The sequence below is a fragment of the Schistocerca serialis genome, chromosome 1 (assembly GCF_023864345.2).
Source record: "Schistocerca serialis cubense isolate TAMUIC-IGC-003099 chromosome 1, iqSchSeri2.2, whole genome shotgun sequence".
Lineage (NCBI taxonomy): Eukaryota > Metazoa > Arthropoda > Insecta > Orthoptera > Acrididae > Schistocerca > Schistocerca serialis.
In genome coordinates this window covers 539,154,022-539,175,171 of record NC_064638.1, presented here as the reverse complement: position 1 = coordinate 539,175,171, position 21,150 = coordinate 539,154,022, and the positions used below count along the sequence as shown (strand labels likewise).

At 41.2% G+C, this 21,150-nt stretch overlaps 1 protein-coding gene across 4 annotated transcripts in view; it reads right to left on the bottom strand.

Annotated features, from left to right (window-relative positions):
- LOC126475027 (5'-nucleotidase domain-containing protein 3) overlaps window positions 1–21,150 on the bottom strand; it is a 137,894-nt gene that overhangs the window by 59,965 nt on the left and 56,779 nt on the right. For 3 of the 4 annotated variants that reach the window (XM_050102571.1, XM_050102579.1, XM_050102587.1), the window contains exons 6-7: window positions 19,335–19,521; window positions 18,200–18,340 (exon numbers count right to left, since the gene is read on the bottom strand). In XM_050102571.1, coding sequence (XP_049958528.1) covers window positions 18,200–18,340; window positions 19,335–19,521 — 328 coding nt within the window. Of the gene's footprint in view, window positions 1–2,936; window positions 3,262–18,199; window positions 18,341–19,334; window positions 19,522–21,150 lie in introns of those variants that run through there. The other variant, XM_050102595.1, reaches the window with a different exon arrangement.

Here is a 21,150-nt window from a genome sequence, read left to right as displayed (position 1 = left end):
TGTAATTGTTGAGGGATTCGTCACTGGAGCAGATACGTTTGCCATGAATACCTAGGCTGTAGGGAAGGGAGCGTTTGATGTGGAATGGATGGCAGCTATCAAAGTGAAGGTACTATTGTTTGTTTGTGGGTTTGATATGGACAGAGGTGTGGATGTGAGCTTCAACAAAATGAAGGTCAACACCCAGGAAGGTGGCTTGGGTTTTGGAGAAGGACCAGGTGAAATTCAGATTCGAAAATGAATTGAGATTATGGAGGAAATTAAGGAGTGTTTCTTCACCATGAGTCCAGACCACAAAGATGTCATCTATAAACCTATACCAGGCCAGGGGAAGCAGCTGTTGGGTCTTTAGGAAAGCCTCCTCCATGCGGCCATGAAAAGGTTGGCATAGGACGGAGCCATCCTGGTTCCCATGGCTGTTCCCCTGATTTGTTTGTAGGTCTGGCCTTCAAAAGTGAAGTAATTATGGGTGAGGATGAAGTTGGTAAGTGTGATAAGCAACGAGGTTTTTGGAAGATCTTCAGGTGGGCATTCGGAGAGGTAGTGCTCAAGGGCAGAGAGACCATGGGTATGTGGGGTGTTTGTGTAAAGAGGTGTAGCATCTATGGTGACAAGAAAGGTTTCAGGTGGGAGAGGAGTGGGAATGGATTTGAGGCATTCTAGGAAATGGTTTGTGTCTTTGATGTAGGATGGGAGTCTGCGGGTGATGGGTTGGAGGTGTTGGTCTACCAGAGCTGAGATACGTTCTGTTGGGGCTTTGAAGCCTGCTACAATGGGACGGCCAGGATGGTTCTCTTTGTAGATTTTGGGTAATAGGTAGAAGGTAGGGGTACGTGGCTCAGGTGGAGTGAGTAAGTCTATGGAAGCCGTTGTGAGGCCTTGTGAGGGACCTTGGATTTTTAGGATTTTCTGCAGCTCAGTCTGGATGGAGGGAATGGGATCCTGGGTAACAGCTTTGTAGGTTGAGGTGTTGGAGAGTTGATGCAGTCCTTCTGCCACATACTCCACACGGTCAAGTACCACAGTTGTGGAGCCTTTATCCGCTGGAAGGATGACAATAGAGCGGTCTGTTTTCAGCTCCTTAATGGCATGGGATTCAGCTGGGGTGATGTTGGGGGTTGTCGGGATGTTCTTCAAGAAGGACTGGGAGGCAACACTGGATGTGAGGAATTCCTGAAATGTCTGCAAGGGATGGTTTTGGGGGAGGGGAGGAGGATCCTTTTGAGAAGGCAGTCGGAACTGTTATAGACAGGATTCAACACTGGGTCTAGTATTTGGGGGCTGTGTTTGGGTAGTGAAGTGATATTTCCAGTTGAGGTTCCGGGTGAATGAGAGGAGATCTTTAACCAGGGCAGTGTGGTTGAATTTAGGCGTGGGGCTAAAGGTTAAGCCTTTTGATAGAACAGATGTCTCTGGAGGAGAGAGGGATCTGGATGAGAGGTTTAGAACTGAATTGGGACTGGTGATATGTGGCATTTGACTGTGGTTATACTTGAAATTTGGTCTGTGTGGGGTATGTGCTGGGATGGGGAGATTGAGTAGGGTGGCTAGGCTAGGTTTGTTGGCTATGAGGGGGTTTGTTGAAGGTTCTGTTGTGGTTCATGCATCTTTTCATCCTACATAGTTGTGTTTATCTTTATACTATATACATCTTTACTTCTGTATGCATCCTCTTTGGTTTGAACCTGGCACAGTACTTACAGTAGAATATCTTTGGCTTCCCTCTGACAACCATACCTCCATCCTTGCTACCCTCCCTGTTTTCCTTTCCCTGTTGCTTCATAACCTGGGTTGTGAGTAACTGAATCCACTTTCCCTTCTTCCCTTTCTTTCCCCCCTCTCCTCCCTGATGAAGGAACATTTGTTCCGAAAGCTAGGAACGTAAATTTTCGGTTCTGTTTTTTGTGCATCTATCAGCTGTACTGAGCTGAGTTAATTTGCTTAATTCAACAGTTCTGTATATATACCCTTGTTTTATGAAAATGGCAACTCCTTTATCCATACTAGATCTACAAGTGTAAGATGCTAAATCAGCTTAATACAGCTGATTTAGCATCTTACACTTGTAGATCTACTACCCAATCTATACCTAACACAGCTGACATCAAGGAAAAGTATTTCATACGTCTGTAGATCTCAACAGTGTCTGTTCTTTCAGACATGATTGTATGAAATACAATTTTCAAAAAAAAGACATTAAAATAGTTCTGTCTATATCTTTACACAACCTAAAATAACACATTATTGACAACTGTATTGTATACTGATGAAAAAAAGAAATGAAAACATGAAACTTAGACTTATTCACTTATAACATCTTTTGTGATTATAATCAAGATTAGGTCTAGTTCTTTGCTGATCTCATATTCAACAAGTGGAACTTTTAGGCTCCTGAGGACTGTATATATAAAACACTCCTAATAATGTTTTCTTGAAGAGCATGAATCAGTGTTTATAATTACATCTGTATTAGAAGGCATTCTGGAAACACTTATTTTACCATTCCCATTTCTTTGTCTGCCAACTACATATTGGTAAGGTTCACAACTCCATCTGAGAAATAATGCACTAGTCTAGTGACTCCATGTGTATTCTATGCAAGTATTTTCTTTATTAATAATAACAACTGTTTACTTGATGACAAGGGCAATATTCACTTTCACTCCCTGTTGTCTTTTGGATTCATGTTCTGGAGCAAACAACTAAAGTAAATAAAATATTTATTCAAAGCAAGAAATACAAAAATCACATGAAGTCTATAAACACAAATCTAAAGAAGTCTTTTAAAATAATTTGGAATTCAGTAGACTTATGTACTGTAATTCTTTAACACATCAACTGACATGAGGCTGCCGTGGACACAGCAGAGTCCCATGTCTGATGCCTTGTGTCCCCTGAAGGCCACAAACTATACTCTGTTTAGTACAGTATATCTTCAGATGGTGTGGTGATCTTGGATTGGAGAGGTATTATCAGTTTAGTCTTGGTTGCAATTGTGGCTTTTTACAGCTGCTACAGTTTTCTTGGACTCCAGTGCCAGTACCAATACAATGGTTGTGATCATCATTGATATTGTTATTAATTGTGTCCACAAATTCGTATTCTTTGGTAGAAAACTCTGATAATGCTGAATCACTGACATCAAAATCACATTCTTCCAATATTCTCAGTGATTCTTTCTCAATGAAACCAGTCATTTATTGACATTTACAGTGTTGTGCCATCCAATCCCACAGGATGACAGCAGGGGATCCATTTTACCTATAACCATTTATGCTTGTTTTATATGATAAAGCAAAACTCAATGTTCATACCAAAATTAGCTGTCATCTTTACAATGGAAATAGAGTGACAATGAAATTTTGTAAGAATTAGCATAGAAAATTCTGTTCATAGTATAGTTGGAAGAAAACAAAGTTCAAAACATTCAACAAGATGATGTACCTAATTTCCTGTACACCACCACCAATCAATCAAGGACTACAAATTAATGCATGCATCATATAGAGGACTAAACCCAGTGGAGCCTGTGGCTACTGTGGGCAGACAGTGTCAGGTGTGGCACTTTGCCGTCTCTACCAGTGGCCTTGTGGCAGTTGACATGTTAATGGCCACTGCGATTAATAGTTAGAATCAGCTGCAAGTGAACTGCTATTTCTACAACTGTAGATACAATCACAACATTCAACTACAATTTTTGAATTTTATTATGATAAAATGTCATAATTTTTACCTATTTGAATGTAAACATTCTGTGCTTGTTGTTTAGATGTTTTGTGAAAAGAACATAAATTTACAATTAAAATGAAGCCAGCAGAATTTATGTACTGCAGAAGGAAAAGCACTTACAATTATTATCACTCAGGGACATGTCAGACTACATTCATGCTTAGTTAGTCTGTAACATGAGACAATCCTCATGTCTATAGTGGAAATGAAGCCAATATTTCAGCTCACAGACTTCTATTGAACCAAAAAAAAAAATAGTATTGGAGTGAAGAACAGAATTTTTGAGGTACCTGCATCTATGTCCAGGCAGAGTATGGCTGCCTGGTACACGATGCTTGCATAATGAGTATAAACACCTAGGGGCACTAAGCAAGCTAGGAGAAGGTGCCACAGACTGTGCAATAGAGTCTGTCAGGAACACCTGATTCAGCACCATGATTTCACTGCAAAGGAGGCATAACAATATTCTGTTAACTGGGCAATATGGAATAACTACTGCTAAAGACTACTCAGGAATGTCTTTCAGTCTTGCATAAAAGAATACTCTGAAGCTCTGAAACTAAACATTAACCTAGCAGAGAACACTGACAGGTTCAAAAAACTGGAGCATATTCAGCCACCTATATGGAGGAATCATGTCATTGACCACTTTTTAACCCTCCTCTTCTTTCCACTCACTGCTCAGAGTCTGGTCTTTCCATCTACATCACTGATATCAACAGAAGGCCAGCTCTGTTAGCTGCAGGAAGACCTGTTGACAAACAATGAACTGTTGTCGACTGATGCCTTTTTAGAGTCTATTTCTACAAGTCTGCAGCCATCTCTCTATCTCTCTCTCTCTCTCTCTCTCTCTGTGTGTGTGTGTGTGTGTGTGTGTGTGTGTGTGTGTGTGTGTGAGAGAGAGAGAGAGAGAGAGAGAGAGAGAGAGAGAGAGAGGGAGAGAGAGAGCGGGAGGGGGGGGGGGGGGGGCAGGAACTTCTATTCTGGGCGCTGCCATCCAGCCAATCACAGCCATGACTGACTGAAGATGAAGACCAAGCAGATCTTCCACATATAAAGAACTAATCTATACAATTGCAAGCTGTTCACCTTGAGAGCAGGGTGCCTGGTGCCATCACTCCTTGGCAGTGTGTGTATCACCTTACCAGCTAATGCTAGGACCACCCCTTGGGCTGACGTCTGTGTAGCTGGTAGGACTTCTTCCTTCTCGCCATCATGACAATTGCCATAAGGGGTTTCTCGCCATTATGACAACTACCATAAGGGGCCTGCAGATCCTAAGTGCAACTATTCTCAATGAGAGCACTAGGGCTTCATTGGCTGTCCACAGTCATGCTAAGCTGCGGAGACACACCAGCCACTGCTCCACCCAGCATTAGGCCAAGGAACTAACTGCAGACAGCACCAGAGACTATGACTGCAGATTCCATCATGGGCTCTGACACGACACCTAGAGCATTCTTGCTGCAAGGGTCCTACCAGGCCAAGCTGAGAAGGAGACTGAATCACTGTAAAAATCTCAGCAATAAATGGATATTAATTTAATTCTGTCTCTTTAACACCTTGGAAGTATCACAGGTCCTCACCAATGTCTCTCCACTTGACCATCCTGAACCCTCGTCAGGGGTCACATCCAGTCAACCCCTAAGCTACAATTGGTTATTCCAGTTACGCTACAATTGGTTATGCCATTAAGTGCATAAAATGAATGAAATTTTATCCAACATTGTTCTTTCATTTTGAGGTATGATTACTTTGTTGTATATAGGAGATATGTCCAGTAATTGACAATGCATATAGGTTTCAGACGTAGCATGAGATCTCTCGGTTTACAAATCTCATTACCTATGTGGATTCATTTCAGAAGCAGTGTGATAGTACAATGGTGGAGAAAGAGAAGCACAAGATTTGTTTGATACTGTTGTCTTCAAAAGTGGCATCAACAACTTCAAGTTGGAAAGACAGCTGAAATAAGGCCCAATAGTCTCCAGGTACTATTATAAATCACTATGAACTGCTCAGTGGCCATTTTTGTCACTAATATAGGAATATGTCCTTTCTGTCGCAGCATCATTGTATTCAGTGAATAGACACCAAATCTGAATCTGACTTCTTGGATGTAACTGGAATTGTCCCTTAGATTTAAGTGTAGTAAAATTAAATGGCAACAGCTTCATACCCAAGACAATTACAGCAGAGTGTTTCCTTATAGTTTTAACTCTTTATCATACACAAAGACCACATGACAAACAATCTGAAACAAAAGGAGTGCAACAAGTCATACTGAGATATACTGTTTACTGACAACAGAAACTTTAAATGAAATTATACAAACAGGTGTTAGCATAACTGACTCCAAATTTATACTGTGAAAATTTTGTTCATAAACAATTTGAAATACTTAGAAAAAACACATTCAGGGTGAACCAGAACTCCAACAATAATTTTTCATGGGTGATAGTATGGGCCAAAACAAGAAAAAACATTTAGTAAACACGGACTCTAAAATGCATATCTTAAGAGCTATGAGCACTTATTCACCTTCACTACTTTGAAAAACATCTGTTCTACTGAACAAGTGGTCATAGATCTTAAGGTATAAATTTAGAGCCATGTTTACCAGACCTCTTTTTCTTGTTTTAGTTCATACTATCATGTCTGAAAGTTTATCGGTGGAGTTTTGGTTCACTCTGTACATACAAACTTCACTGAGTTAGAAGTTATTTGCTCTTTCACAAAATTCTGTCATTAGTCAGTAAATACTGAATAATAAGTAGCTTTAATGTATTTTGGAGCTAATACTCCATATTCAGATTCCAGAATTTTTAATTGGTGAACTCAAAATCATTACAGGAAATTATTCAACCCTGTACAGCAGGAATGGGCAACTGTTTTGGCTCAGGGGCCCTTTGTGGAAGTGAAGCTTAGTGGAGGGCCACAACTTTTAAAATGATTGCATTCGGTAGTTAACTTGGCATTTCAACAAAGGTATAAAGTATACCACAAAAATCAATAAAAGTAAATAAAATAAAACAGTGGCAGTCTTATTCAGTTTATTTTTGTGCTAATTTCATACAACCTACAGCTGCATGTACATTGACTTTTATAATCAGTTTAATGAGACAAATTTACTGTAATGCCCCTTTCTAAAAAAAAATTTGAAATCATGAGCGATATTGCTTGTTGGATTCTCATCACAGCCTGTAAGTTAACGTCTCTCAAAGAACATCTATATTTACTCTTGTTGGTCTCCAAGTAAGAAAAACTTTGCTCACAAATACACACATCAGAAAAAGTTTTGCATCACCACAGTTCCCAGAACTCCTGAAGACAAACGTTGACTGTGGGTATTGTATCACAGATACAGTCCCTTTGACTGTTCAGAGATGTCACTGAACCCACCCAAAGATGTAAACAACCGTGCATGAGCAGTGCCTATTAGACATCGTCCGACAGCCGATCAGTTCCAGTCATTCCATTAGGTAGGAGGTACACAGATCATGTTGTCTGTAGTTCAGCCATGCCTAGATGGTCAATACTGCAGTTCAATCGTGTGTGCATTTTTACTTTGTGCCAGGAAGGTCTCTCAATAAGGGAAGTGTCCAGGCATCATGGAGTGAACCAAAGCGATGTTTTTCAGACATGGAGGACACACAGAAAGACAGGAACTGTCGATGACATGCATTGCTCAGGCTGCCCAAGGGCTACTACTGCAGTGGATGACTGCTATCTATAGATTATGGCTCAGGGGAACCCTGACAGCAATGCCACCATGTTGAATAACGCTTTTCGTGCAACCAGAGGACATCCTGTTATGACTCAAACTGTGCGAGATCCATTTTTGCAACCACGACACCATGCAGCATGGTACAGGTTGGCCCAGACACATGCCGAATGGACCACTCAGGACTGGAATCATGTTCTCTTCACTGGTGAGTGTCGCATATTCCTTCACCCAGACACTCATCAGAGACATGTTTGGAATCAACCCGGTCAGGCTGAACTCCTTAGACACACTGTCCAGTGAGTGCGCAAGATGGAGGTTCCCTGCTGTTTTGGGGTGGAATTATGTGGTGCTGATGTATGCAGCTGGCTGTCATGGAAGGCGCCATAACGGCTGTACGATACTTGAATGCCATCCTCCAACCGATAGTGCAACCATATCGGTAGCATATTGGTGAGGCATTTGTCTTCATGGACGACAATTCGCGCCCCCATCGTGCACATCTTGTAAATGACTTCCTTCAGGATAATGACATCGCTCTGCGAGAGTGGCCAGCATGTCCTCCAGACATGAACCCTTTCAAACATGCCTGGGATAGACTGAAAACAGCTGTTTATGGATGACGTGACCCACCAATCACTCTGAGGAATCTATGCCAAATCGCCATTGAGGAGTAGGACAGTCTGGACCAGCAGTGCCTTGATGAACTTGTGGATAGTATGCTATGACAAATAAAGGCATGCATCAATGCAAGAGGACGTGCTGCAGGGTTTTAGAGGTAGTGGTGCACACAGCAATCTGGACCACTACCTCTGAAGGTCTCGCTGTGTAATGGTACAACATGAAATGTATGGTTTTCAAGAGCAATAAAAATAGTGGAAATGATGTTTATGTTGATCTCTATTCCAGTTTTCTGATCAGGTTCCAAACTCTTGGAACCAACGTGATGCAAAACTTTTTTTGATGTGTGTATAAGTAGACCCGAATAGAAGGAACATTTTCCAAGTAATTTCTATCATATATGGAATTTTTTCACCAAACAAAGTTTTTCAAAAGGCTCAGAATTGAATACTTCTTTCACAAAGTGACCTGATTGCATGTCAGTAGTTTCAAGTTGCACCTATTTAGGTGCTCTGCCAGTATAGCAGTGATGGAATAAGAGAGAGAACTGGCCTGAGGCTCAGTTTTCTTAAAGTCCTGAAGCCTCAAAACTCTGCAAATGATCCCTCATCTTAGCAGAAGTACTTTCAGGCACTTCATTTTTTCTTGTTGTTGTTGTTGTGGTCTTCAGTCCTGAGACTGGTTTGATGCAGCTCTCCATGCTACTCTATCCTGTGCAAGCTTTTTCATCTCCCAGTACCTACTGCAACCTACATCCTTCTGAATCTGCTTAGTGTATTCATCTCTTGGTCTCCCTCTACGATTTTTACCCTCCACGCTGCCCTCCAATACTAAATTGGTGATCCCTTGATGCCTCAGAACATGCCCTACCAACCGACCCCTTCTTCTGGTCAAGTTGTGCCACAAACTTCTCTTCTCCCCAATCCTATTCAATACTTCCTCATTAGTTATGTGATCTACCCATCTAATCTTCAGCATTCTTCTGTAGCACCACTTTTCGAAAGCTTCTATTCTCTTCTTGTCCAAACTATTTATCGTCCATGTTTCACTTCCATACATGGCTACACTCCATACAAATACTTTCAGAAATGACTTCCTGACACTTAAATCTATACTCGATGTTAACAAATTTCTCTTCTTCAGAAACGCTTTCCTTGCCACTGCCAGTCTACATTTTATATCCTCTCTACTTCGACCATCATCAGTTATTTTGCTCCCCAAATAGCAAAACTCCTTTATTACTTTAAGTGTCTCATTTCCTAATCTAATTCCCTCAGCATCACCCGACTTAGACTACATTCCATTATCCTTGTTTTGCTTTTGTTGATGTTCATCTTATATCCTCCTTTCAAGACACTGTCCATTCCATTCAACTGCTCTTCCAAGTCCTTTGCTGTCTCTGACAGAATTACAATGTCATCAGTGAACCTCAAAGTTTTTATTTCTTCTCCATGAATTTTAATACCTACTCCAAATTTTTCTTTTGTTTCCTTTACTGCTTGCTCAATATACAGATTGAACAACATCAGGGAGAGGCTACAACCCTGTCTTACTCCCTTCCCAACCACTGCTTCCCTTTCATGTCCCTCGACTCTTATAACTGCCATCTGGTTTCTGTACAAATTGTAAATAGCCTTTCGCTCCCTGTATTTTACCCCTGCCACCTTTAGAATTTGAAAGAGAGTATTCCAGTCAACATTGTCAAAAGCTTTCTCTAAGTCTACAAATGCTAGAAACGTAGGTTTGCCTTTCCTTAATCTTTCTTCTAAGATTAGTCGTAAGGTGAGTATTGCCTCACATGTTCCAGAGTTTCTACAGAATCCAAACTGATCTTCCCCGAGTTCGGCTTCTACTAGTTTTTCCATTCGTCTGTAAAGAATTCGTGTTAGTATTTTGCAGCTGTGACTTATTAAACTGATAGTTCGGTAATTTTCACATCTGTCAACACCTGATTTCTTTGGGATTGGAATTATTATATTCTTCTTGAAGTCTGAGGGTATTTTGCCTGTTTCATACATCTTGCTCACCAGATGGTAGAGTTTTGTCAGGACTGGCTCTCCAAAGACCGTCAGTAGTTCCAGTGGAATGTTGTCTACTCCGGGGGCCTTGTTTCGACTCAGGTCTTTCAGTGCTCTGTCAAACTCTTCACGCAGTATCATATCTCCCATTTCATCTTCATCTACATCCTCTTCCATTTCCATAATATTGTCCTCAAGTACATCGCCCTTGTATAGACCCTCTATATACTCCTTCCACCTTTCTGCTTTCCCTTCTTTGCTTAGAACTGGGTTTCCATCTGAGCTCTTGATATTCATACAAGTTGTTCTCTTATCTCCAAAGGTGTCTTTAATTTTCCTGTAGGCAGTATCTATCTTACCCCTAGTGAGATAAGCCTCTACATCCTTACATTTGTCCTCTAGCCATCCCTGCTTAGCTGTTTTGCACTTCCTGTCGATCTCATTTTTGAGACGTTTGTATTCCTTTTTGCCTGCTTCATTTACTGCATTTTTATATTTTCTCCTTTCATCAATTAAATTCAATATTTCTTCTGTTACCCAAGGATTTCTACTAGCCCTCGTCTTTTTACCTACTTGATCCTCTGCTGCCTTCGCTACTTCATCCCTCAAAGCTACCCATTCTTCTTCTACTGTATTTCTTTCCCCCATTCCTGTCAGGTGTTCCCTTATGCTCTCCCTGACACTCTGTACAACCTCTGGTTCTTTCAGTTTATCCAGGTCCCATTTCCTTAAATTCCCACCTTTTTGCAGTTTCTTCAGTTTTAATCTACAGGTCATAACCAATAGATTGTGGTCAGAGTCCACATCTGCCCCTGGAAATGTCTTACAATTTAAAACCTGGTTCCTAAATCTCTGTATTACCATTATATAATCTATCTGATACCTTTTAGTGTGGTGTCACCGCCAGACACCACACTTGTTAGGTGGTAGCTTAAATCGGCCGCGGTCTATTTAGTACATGTCGGACCCACGTGTCGCCACTGTGTGATCGCAGACCGCGCGCCACCACAAGGCAGGTCTCGAGATACGATATAGCACTCGCCCCAGTTGTACGACGACTTTGCTAGCGACTACACTGACGAAGCCTTCTCTCATTTGCCGAGAGACAGTTAGAATAGCCTTCAGCTAAGTCAATGGCTACGACCTAGCAAGGCGCCATTAACCGTATCTGAAGATAGTCTTATTTGTATTATCAAGAGCGATGTACCACAATGATCGAATAAAGTTAAGTATTCGAGGAGCTGCATACTTTTCTTGCTAGAATTCAATACTTATCCTGTTCCAGAATTCACGCCCGTCTGCGTTAGATAGCTTCCATTTCGGCCTCCTCTATCTACAAGGTGTTGGCACATTTACCAACACATCATTTAGTATCTCCAGGGTTCTTCCATGTATACAACTTTCTTTCATGATTCTTAAACCAAGTGTTAGTTATGATTATGTTGTGCTCTGTGCAAAATTCTACCAGGCGGCTTCCTCTTTCATTTCTTAGCCCCAATCCATATTCACCTATGTTTCCTTCTCTCCCTTTTCCTACACTCGAATTCCAGTCACCCATGACTATTAAATTTTTGTCTCCCTTCACAATCTGAATAATTTCTTTTATCTCATCATACATTTCTTTAATTTCTTCGTCATCTGCAGAGCTAGTTGGCATATAAACTTGTACTACTGTAGTAGGTGTGGGCTTCGTATCTATCTTGGCCACAATAATGCGTTCACTATGTTGTTTGTAGTAGCTTACCCGCATTCCTATTTTCCTATTCATTATTAAACCTACTCCTGCGTTACCCCTATTTGATTTTGTGTTTATAACCCTGTAGTCACCTGACCAGAAGTCTTGTTCCTCCTGCCACCGAACTTCACTAATTCCCACTATATCTAACTTCAACCTATCAATTTCCCTTTTTAAATTTTCTAACCTACCTGCCCGATTAAGGGATCTGACATTCCACGCTCCGATCTGTAGAACGCCAGTTTTCTTTCTCCTGCTAACGACATCCTCTTGAGTAGTCCCTGCCCGGAGATCCGAATGGGGGACTATTTTACCTCCGGAATATTTTACCCAAGAGGATGCCATCATCATTGAATCATACAGTAAAGCTGCATGCCCTCGGGAAAAATTACGGCTGTACTTTCCCCTTGCTTTCAGCCGTTCGCAGTACCAGCACAGCAAGGCCGTTTTGGTTATTGTTACAAGGCCAGATCAGTCAATCATCCAGACTGTTGCCCTTGCAACTACTGAAAAGGCTGCTGCCCCTCTTCAGGAACCACACGTTTGTCTGGCCTCTCAACAGATACCCCTCCGTTGTGGTTGCACCTACAGTACGGCTATCTGTATCGCTGAAGCACGCAAGCCTCCCCACCAACGGCAAGGTCCATGGTTCATGGGGGGGCATTTTTTCTTAACACAGGAAAATGTCAATAATTATCTTTACTGCTTTGCCTTACAAACTGATCAAGTTTTGCTTTGAAAGATTTTACACATTTCATGGGCAAACAACTTCTTTCTGTGCAATGTCACACTCATTTCATTCAGTTTCTCAAACAAATCAGGTGCAGACACAAATTCATATCTCCATTCTCACATCATATTTTTGTAACACAATCATGAGATATCTCCTTCATGCCCAGAAATAAAGAGGATTTTATTCTGCAATGCCCATTCTTTTCAACAGTTTTCCCAGACTCAGCCACCTCACACTGTTGTGGCAAATTATGTTTTCTTGCTATGTCTCCACATTCTCAAGAAAAGTATTGCTAGAAGCTAAGCAGACTATAATTTGACTTTTAGAACCTGCATGTACTCGATATGACAGAACCAGGCTACACAAAACTCCCTCAAACAATTAACAGTAGTTTTATTGATCACAGCTACAAGAGGCAGCAAAAAACACGTCTTGTTCAACCATTCTGAGCTTGCGCTTCAAAATCATAACATGCAGGGAACAGATTATCAATTATCTCACAACTATGCACAAACTAATTACCTGCATGGAAGATACAAAATATACAAAAAGCATAATCAAAGTATAACAAAACAAAAACACACTCACCCAAAACACAGTGCCTCTGGTGTCTGGTGCAAAATATTTGATGGTGTGTTGTTTGTAAACAAACAAACAAACACACACACACACACACACACACACACACACACACACACAGTCACATGGTATTTGTAAACAAACACACACACACACACACACACACACACACACGGTCACATGGTATGTGTGACACAATACCATGTAACTGCACTATGTTGGCACATCAGCCCCCTTGGTGAAAGCCAAGTGTTATTCAAACGAGCGGTCTGGAAAGTGGACGCAGCGACCAGATCTTGAGGTACACGTTAGCAAGTGAATATGATGTGTGAACAGGCATTCAAGTCTTGATGCACAAAGGTGGTAGCTGTACTGTGTCTGTGAAGCTGGTGTGGACACATTCAGGCCACGTGCTCTTGCAATCAACATAAGAATTTCTGTTGATCCTCCCTTGGTTATGATGGAGCGTTTGTTTCCATGAATTCTCCTGGAAGCCTCAACATCTTGCCATACACCAGTTACGCCAAAGAAGTGTCTAGATCTGGTTTGAAAGTTTTTCTGAGGCTGAGTAATACCATGGGAAGGGCCTTGGTCCATTCAGAATTGTGGCACATCACTGCTGTCTGATGTTAGTGGTGCCATTTCTCAATCATCCTATTACTGACCCCATGGCAGCATGTTGTTTTATGATGAGCTGTGCTACAAAACTTCATGATTTGGTCAAACAGGTTGGATTCAATTTGTCATCCTCTGTCTGTTATGACGTGTAGTGGACATCTCAAGCACAACAGCCAATACGGCCTGAAAATGAAAGCGAGGGTTTTTGCTGTAATGTTGTCCACCGGTGCAACTTCCAGCCAGCAGGTGTAACAACCTAATTGTAAGTGTGTAGCACTTGCTGTCAGATAATGGCAATGGACTGATGACATCAATGTGTAGCATACTGAAGATATCCCCACTGTGAGAAATAGATAGGAACAGCCATGGTTTTGATGTAGTTATGTCACGGTGTAGCTTGACATAATTGCCTGGAATTTGGAAAAGTTGGACATTCAGACAATCAATCAGCCATCACTTTGTCAATGCCAGAGATGTGCCAGACATCATGCTGAACCACGAGATGAACATTAGCTGATTGTGTTGCCTAGGTGGAAGATTCGTATTGTTCTGGCAAAAATCATACGATGCCAGTTTGTGGTCATTGTAGATAATGAAGTCTCTAGCTTCTAGGTAATGCCTGAGTATTTGACAAACTCATAAATAGCCAGAAGTTCTCTGTCATATGTGCTCCACAGATTTTGTGAGAGTGATAATTTGTGCAAGAAGAACGCGAATGGTTGCCATGCGTCACTACACCGTCAATGCAATACTGCATGAGTCACCATCTGGCTAGTGTCAATTACTGGTGCCAAGGTGCAGTAGGCTCAGGATGAGGCAGTAGTTTGGTGTCTGTGAACCTCTTTTTGGCTACTTCAAGCACCACACATATACATAGTTCATGGTATAGCCAAGTTACTCTTGTTCTTCTGGCCAGTGAGCACTGCCATTAACAGCTCCTGTAATTCAGCAGGCTGTGGTAAGTGACAGCAATAAAAATTTACCATGCTGATAAATCAATGCAATTCCTTGCCCGTATTTGGTTGTGAAATACTCTCTTGCAATGGTAGTGATCCTGCCGATGTCCTTGGAAATTCACTTGGGGCTGGTGAAAGACACATTTAGCAGTGTTTAGATGACACCACAGTGTTCCAGCAACTTAAATACTTCTGTTAAATGATGCTGATGATGCTCTGCCAATGATTGAAAAAACGAAAGAAAAAGTTAGGCCCTGTAGCGCTGAGTCAATGAAGTGATGCCATGTTTGAGCAGTGTTCTCGAGTCCAAAAGTCATAAATTTGCTCTCAAATGCACCAAAAGGAGTGATGATTGCTGTCTTAAGAACTAGCTCCATACTTAACAATCATATACAACCGTTCGCTCGACAAAAGATCCGTACCCAAAGACTGGAAAGTTGCACAGGTCACACCAATATTCAAGAAAGGTAGTATGAGTAATCCACTAAATTACAGGCCCATATCGTTAAAGTCGATATGTAGCAGGATTTTAGAACATATGTTGTGTTTGAACATTATGAATTACTTCGAAGAAAACAGTCTATTGACACACAGTCAACATGGGTTTAGAAAACATCATTCCTGTGAAACACAACTAGCTCTTTATTCATGTGAAGTGTTGAGTGCTATTGACAAGGGATTTCAGATCAATTCCATATCTCAGGATTTCTGGAAGGCTTTTGACACTGTACCACACAAGTAACTCATATTGAAATTGCGTGCTTATGGAATATTGTCTTAGGTATGTGACTGGATTTGTGATTTCCTGCCAGAGAGGTCACAGTTCATAGTAACTGATGGAAAGTCATCGAGTAAAACAGAAGTGATTTCTGGCGTTTCCCAAGGTAGTGTTATAGGCCCTTTTCTGTTCCTTATCTATATACGAGGGCAGTTCAATAAGTAATGCAACACATTTTTTTTCTGAAACAGGGGTTGTTTTATTCAGCATTGAAATACACCAGGTTATTCCCCAATCTTTTAGCTACACAACACTATTTTTCAACGTAATCTCCATTCAATGCTACGGCCTTACGCCACCTTGAAATGAGGGCCTGTATGCCTGCACGGTACCATTCCACTGGTCAATGTCGGAGCCAACATCATACTGCATCAATAATTTCTTCATCATCCGCGTAGTGCGTCCCACGGATTGCGTCCTTCATTGGGCCAAACATATGGAAATCCGACGGTGCGAGATCGGGGCTGTAGGGTGCATGAGGAAGAACAGTCCACTGAAGTTTTGTGAGCTCCTCTCGGGTGCGAAGACTTGTGTGAGGTCTTGCATTGTCATGAAGAAGGAGAAGTTCGTTCTGATTTTTGTGCCTACGAACACGCTGAAGTCTTTTCTTCAATTTCTGAAGAGTAGCACAATACACTTCAGAGTTGATCGTTTGACCATGGGGAAGGACATCGAACAGAATAACCCCATCAGCGTCCCAGAAGACTGTAACCATGACTTTACCGGCTGAGGGTATGGCTTTAAACTTTTTCTTGGTAGGGGAGTGGGTGTGGCGCCACTCCATTGATTGCCGTTTTGTTTCAGGTTCGAAGTGATGAACCCATGTTTCATCGCCTGTAACAATCTTTGACAAGAAATTGTCACCCTCAGCCACATGACGAGCAAGCAATTCCGCACAGATGGTTCTCCTTTGCTCTTTATGGTGTTCGGTTAGACAACGAGGGACCCAGCGGGAACAAACCTTTGAATATCCCAACTGGTGAACAATTGTGACAGCACTACCAACAGAGATGTCAAGTTGAGCACTGAGTTGTTTGATGGTGATCCATTGATCATCTCAAACGAGTGTGTTTGCACGCTCCGCCATTGCAGGAGTCACAGCTGTGCACGGCCGGCCCGCACGCGGGAGATCAGACAGTCTTGCTTGACCTTGCGGCGATGATGACACACGCTTTGCCCAACGACTCACCGTGCTTTTGTCCACTGCCAGATCACCATAGACATTCTGCAAGTGCCTATGAATATCTGAGATGCCCTGGTTTTCCGCCAAAAGAAACTCAATCACTGCCCGTTGTTTGCAATGCACATCCGTTACAGACGCCATTTTAACAGCTCCGTACAGCGCTGCCACCTGTCGGAAGTCAATGAAACTATACGAGATGAAGCGGGAATGTTTGAAAATATTCCACAAGAAATTTCCGGTTTTTTCAACCAAAATTGGCCGAGAAAAAAAATGTGTTGCATTACTTATTGAACTCCCCTCGTAAATAATTTGGAAGACAATCTGAGCAGCCGTCTTTGGTTGTTTGCAGATGATGCTGTCGTTTATTGACTAATAAAGTCATCAGAAGATCAAAACAAACTGCAAAACGATTTACAAAAAATATCTGAATTGTGCGAAAAGTGGTAGTTGACCCTAAATAACGAAAAGTTTGAGGTCATCCACATGAGTGCTAAAAGAAACTCGTTAAACTTTGGTTACACGATAAATCAGTCTAACCTAAAAGCCGTAAATTCAACTAAATACCTAGGTATTACAATTATGAACAACTTAAATTGGAAGGAACACACAGAAAATGTTGTGGGGAAGGCTAACCAAAGACTGCGTTTTATTGGCAGGACACTTAGAAAATGTAACAGACCTACTAAGGAGACTTCTACACTACGCTTGTCCATCCTCTTTTAGAATACTGCTGCGCGGTGTGGGATCCTTACCAGATAGGACTGACAGAGTATACCAAAAAAGTTCAAAGAAAGGCAGCATATTTTGTATTATCGTGAAATATGAGAGAGAGTGTCACAGAAATGATACAGGATTTGGGGTTGGAAATCGTTGAAAGAAAGGCATTTTTCATTGCGACGGAATCTTCTCACAAAATTCCAATCACCAACTTTCTCCTCTGAATGCAAAAATATTTTGTTGACACCAACCTCCATAGGGAGGAACGATCACCATGATAAAATAAGGGAAATCAGAGCTCGTATGGAAAGATATAGGTGTTCATTCTTTCTGCGCGCTAAGCGAGATTGGGATGATAGAGAATTGTGAAGGTCTGCCAGGCAATTAAATGTGATTTTCAGAGTATCCATGTAGATGTAGATGTGGATGTAGATGCCCCTATGTGCTCACAGGCAGTATGGCCCACAGAATGCTAAAGCAAGACTCTATCCACCTTTATTTCCCTGAGTGAGCATATTGTTCACAAGTGTGTACGCAACTTAATATTCCTATCTGAACATTACTTCTTGTCATCGACATATTTTGTGACAAAATATTAGAAACAAATACTTTTCATTTCTGCTCTTTCACTAGAGATTTTTTCCATGAAGTGTATTACACTCTTGGATTTACTTTTCTGCAGTCCCTTATATAAGGTTTGTACCACCTGCACAGAAGCTCACTTATTTGTGGATACAGCCTCATATTTTTTGTGTAATCATGTGCTATAGAACAATGAAAATTGTAAATATTCTTACAAAATAATTACCGTGAGCTCACTGATGATAGCCCCAGTGCGCCATCCATGTTCAAGAGTAACATCAGCCAGGTCACTGTATGGGTGATCACCAAAATATAAAACCTGTTGTCCAAACCATCCAGTCATCTCCTGTAACTGTTTAACAGTTCCCTGAAAACAAGAGATGGACAATTAATGACAAGTGCAATGGAATATGAGAAGTCGATAACAAACAGCAGCAATCTTCAGTAAGTTTTAAGTGTTTGAAACAAATAACAACTAAGCCTTTCTATGGTGATTTTCATAGAAGACTGTCAAAAACATTCACTCATAAATTATTTTATATGATCACACTAGATAGTGTTCCTACTGGATTTAATTAACATTGGATTTATCAATGACTAAATTTATTGGAATATATACTTTTCTACATAGTTCAGGCTTTTGTGACCTGTTGCTGTCATATTGCCTGTTCCCTTCTGTCTCATGTTTGTTTGATGATTTTTCAGATGTATCACCAACACAAGTGGCTGGTATTATCAAAGCTTCATCCTCCACTGCTAGTGGTGGATTGGAGTCAACTCACGGCCAGAGATTATATGCACCTGTCATGTCAATGTCTGTCAGCTTTTCCATGATCATCACCACTGTGGTTCTACTCTGGCCATCACCAACAGTCATTTGCTGCAATATGGGAATTCCATTCGTCTTGAGGCTTTCCTAGCTTCAGCAAGAAAGAAGGAAGCATTATGGTGAACAGATCCTACATTCCCATATTTCAGTAAATGACCATTCTAAGTAGCAAGAAGAGAAGCACAGTGGTAATAATCAGGGAAACCCCTCGGATGTTGGTGCAACAGGTACATGTAATCTCCAGCTATGAGCTCAACTCAACTCCACCAGCAGCAATGGAGGGTGAAGCTCTGAAAATGCCAGCCACTTGTGTTGGCGATACATCAGAAAAATCAGCAAACAAACATCGGCCATAGAAACCAAGACAGAATCCAACAGGCAATACATCCACATACTTTTCTGTTTGTAAGTCATGTCAGAAGTGAGTTAATTTACAGTAAGATGAAGAAAGGTCCACACTTTTCTATAAGATTGGGTACAAATTATTTATATAGTTTATGTAATTAAAAAGCACTACAAAACTTCAGCCTACCTCACAATAGATTTTTCCTTTCTCAAGATTCAAAACACGGTCCCATACATGAATTTCATTATCTATATCATACAGTCTCAGAGGTCGCGATTCATCTGTGAAAAAGCGTGGTTTTCGTGCTTGGACAATTATAACATCAAAGAAGTCTCTCCAGTCTTGTCCAACCAACAATTCCATTCCCTTGTTACTGAAAACAAGCATATCTAATCTTTACTATTATACTGTTGCTTTCAGAACTGAACTTGGAATTTTTTCACATGAAAATGTTGCAAAAAATAAATTACCTTAGGAAGAAGCATTACTGTTTGCATTCAATGAAAAAGACAAGTCTACAGTAAACAATATTGAAATCAAATCATTGCTTGTGCTGCAGATTAAGATAAATGCTGACAACTTGCCTAAAAAATCAGAATAGTTATTACAATATCTTCTTAGAGTAAGAATCAAATGTTGCAGTGAGGTCTCCTGACCACATAAGAAAATTCCAATTGTGACTATCAAACAAGAGGACAAACGCATATGATTACTATTTTCTGAATGTAAAGGTGACAAATATATGTGATTACTACTTTCCAACTGTAAAGGCCTATTTTCTGTGTTATCTGCAATGTATAAGATGTTGACAGCTCATTCTGCAACAGCCATTTAGCTCCTCTTATACCTGTATTTTCACTATAGGAGCCACTACTTACTTATTTCTACACACATCAAAAAAAAAGTTTTTCATCACCTCGGTTCTGAGAGTTCCGGAACCTGTACAAAAAAGTGTAATAGAGATCAACATAAATATCATTTCCACCCTTTTTATTGCTCATGAAAACCACGCATTGCATGTTGTACCACCATACAGTGAGACCTTCAGTGATGGTGGTACAGATTGCTGTACACACTGGTAACTCTGGTACCCAGTAGCACATCATCTTGCATTGATGCATGCCTATATTCATCGTGGCATACTACCGACAAATTCATCAAGGCACTGTTGGTCCAGATAGTCCCACCCATCAATGGCGATTCGGCATAGATAGCTCAGAGTGGTTGATGAGTCACGTCATCCATAAACAGCCCTTTACAATCTATGTTCAATGTCTGGAGAACATGCTGGCCACTCTAGCCGAGCAATGTTGTTATCCTGAAGGAAGTGATTCACAACATGTGCACAATGGGGGCATGAATTGTCATCCATGAAGACAAATGCCTCGCTAATATGCTGCCGATATGGTTGCATTATCAGTCAGAAGATGGCATTCATGTATCATATAGCCATTAAGGTGCCTTCCATGACAGCCAGCTGCATACGTCAGACCCACATAATGCCACCCCAAAACAGCAGGGAACCTCCACTTTGCCGCACTCACTGGACAGTGTGTCTAAGGTGTTCAGCCTGACCGGGTTGCTTCCAAACACAACTCTGATGACTGCCTGGGTGAAGGAATATGCGACACTCACCAGTGAAGAGAACGTGATGCCAATTCTGAGTGGTCCATTCGGCATGTTTTTGGGCCAATCTGAACCGTGTTGCATGGTGTCGTTGTTGCAAAGATGGACCGCGCGATGTACATCAGGAGTGAAGTTGTGCATCATGCAGGGTATTGTGTATAGTTTGAGTCATAACAGGACATCCTGTGGCTGCATAAAAAGCATTATTCAACATGGTGGCGTGGCCGTCAGGGTTACTCCAAGCCATAATCTGTAGGTAGCAGTCATCCACTGCAGTGGTAGCCCTTGGGCAGCCTAAGTGAGGCATGTCATTGGCAGTTCCTGTCTTTCTGTGTCTCCTCCATGTCTGAACAACATCGCTTTGTTTCACTCTGTG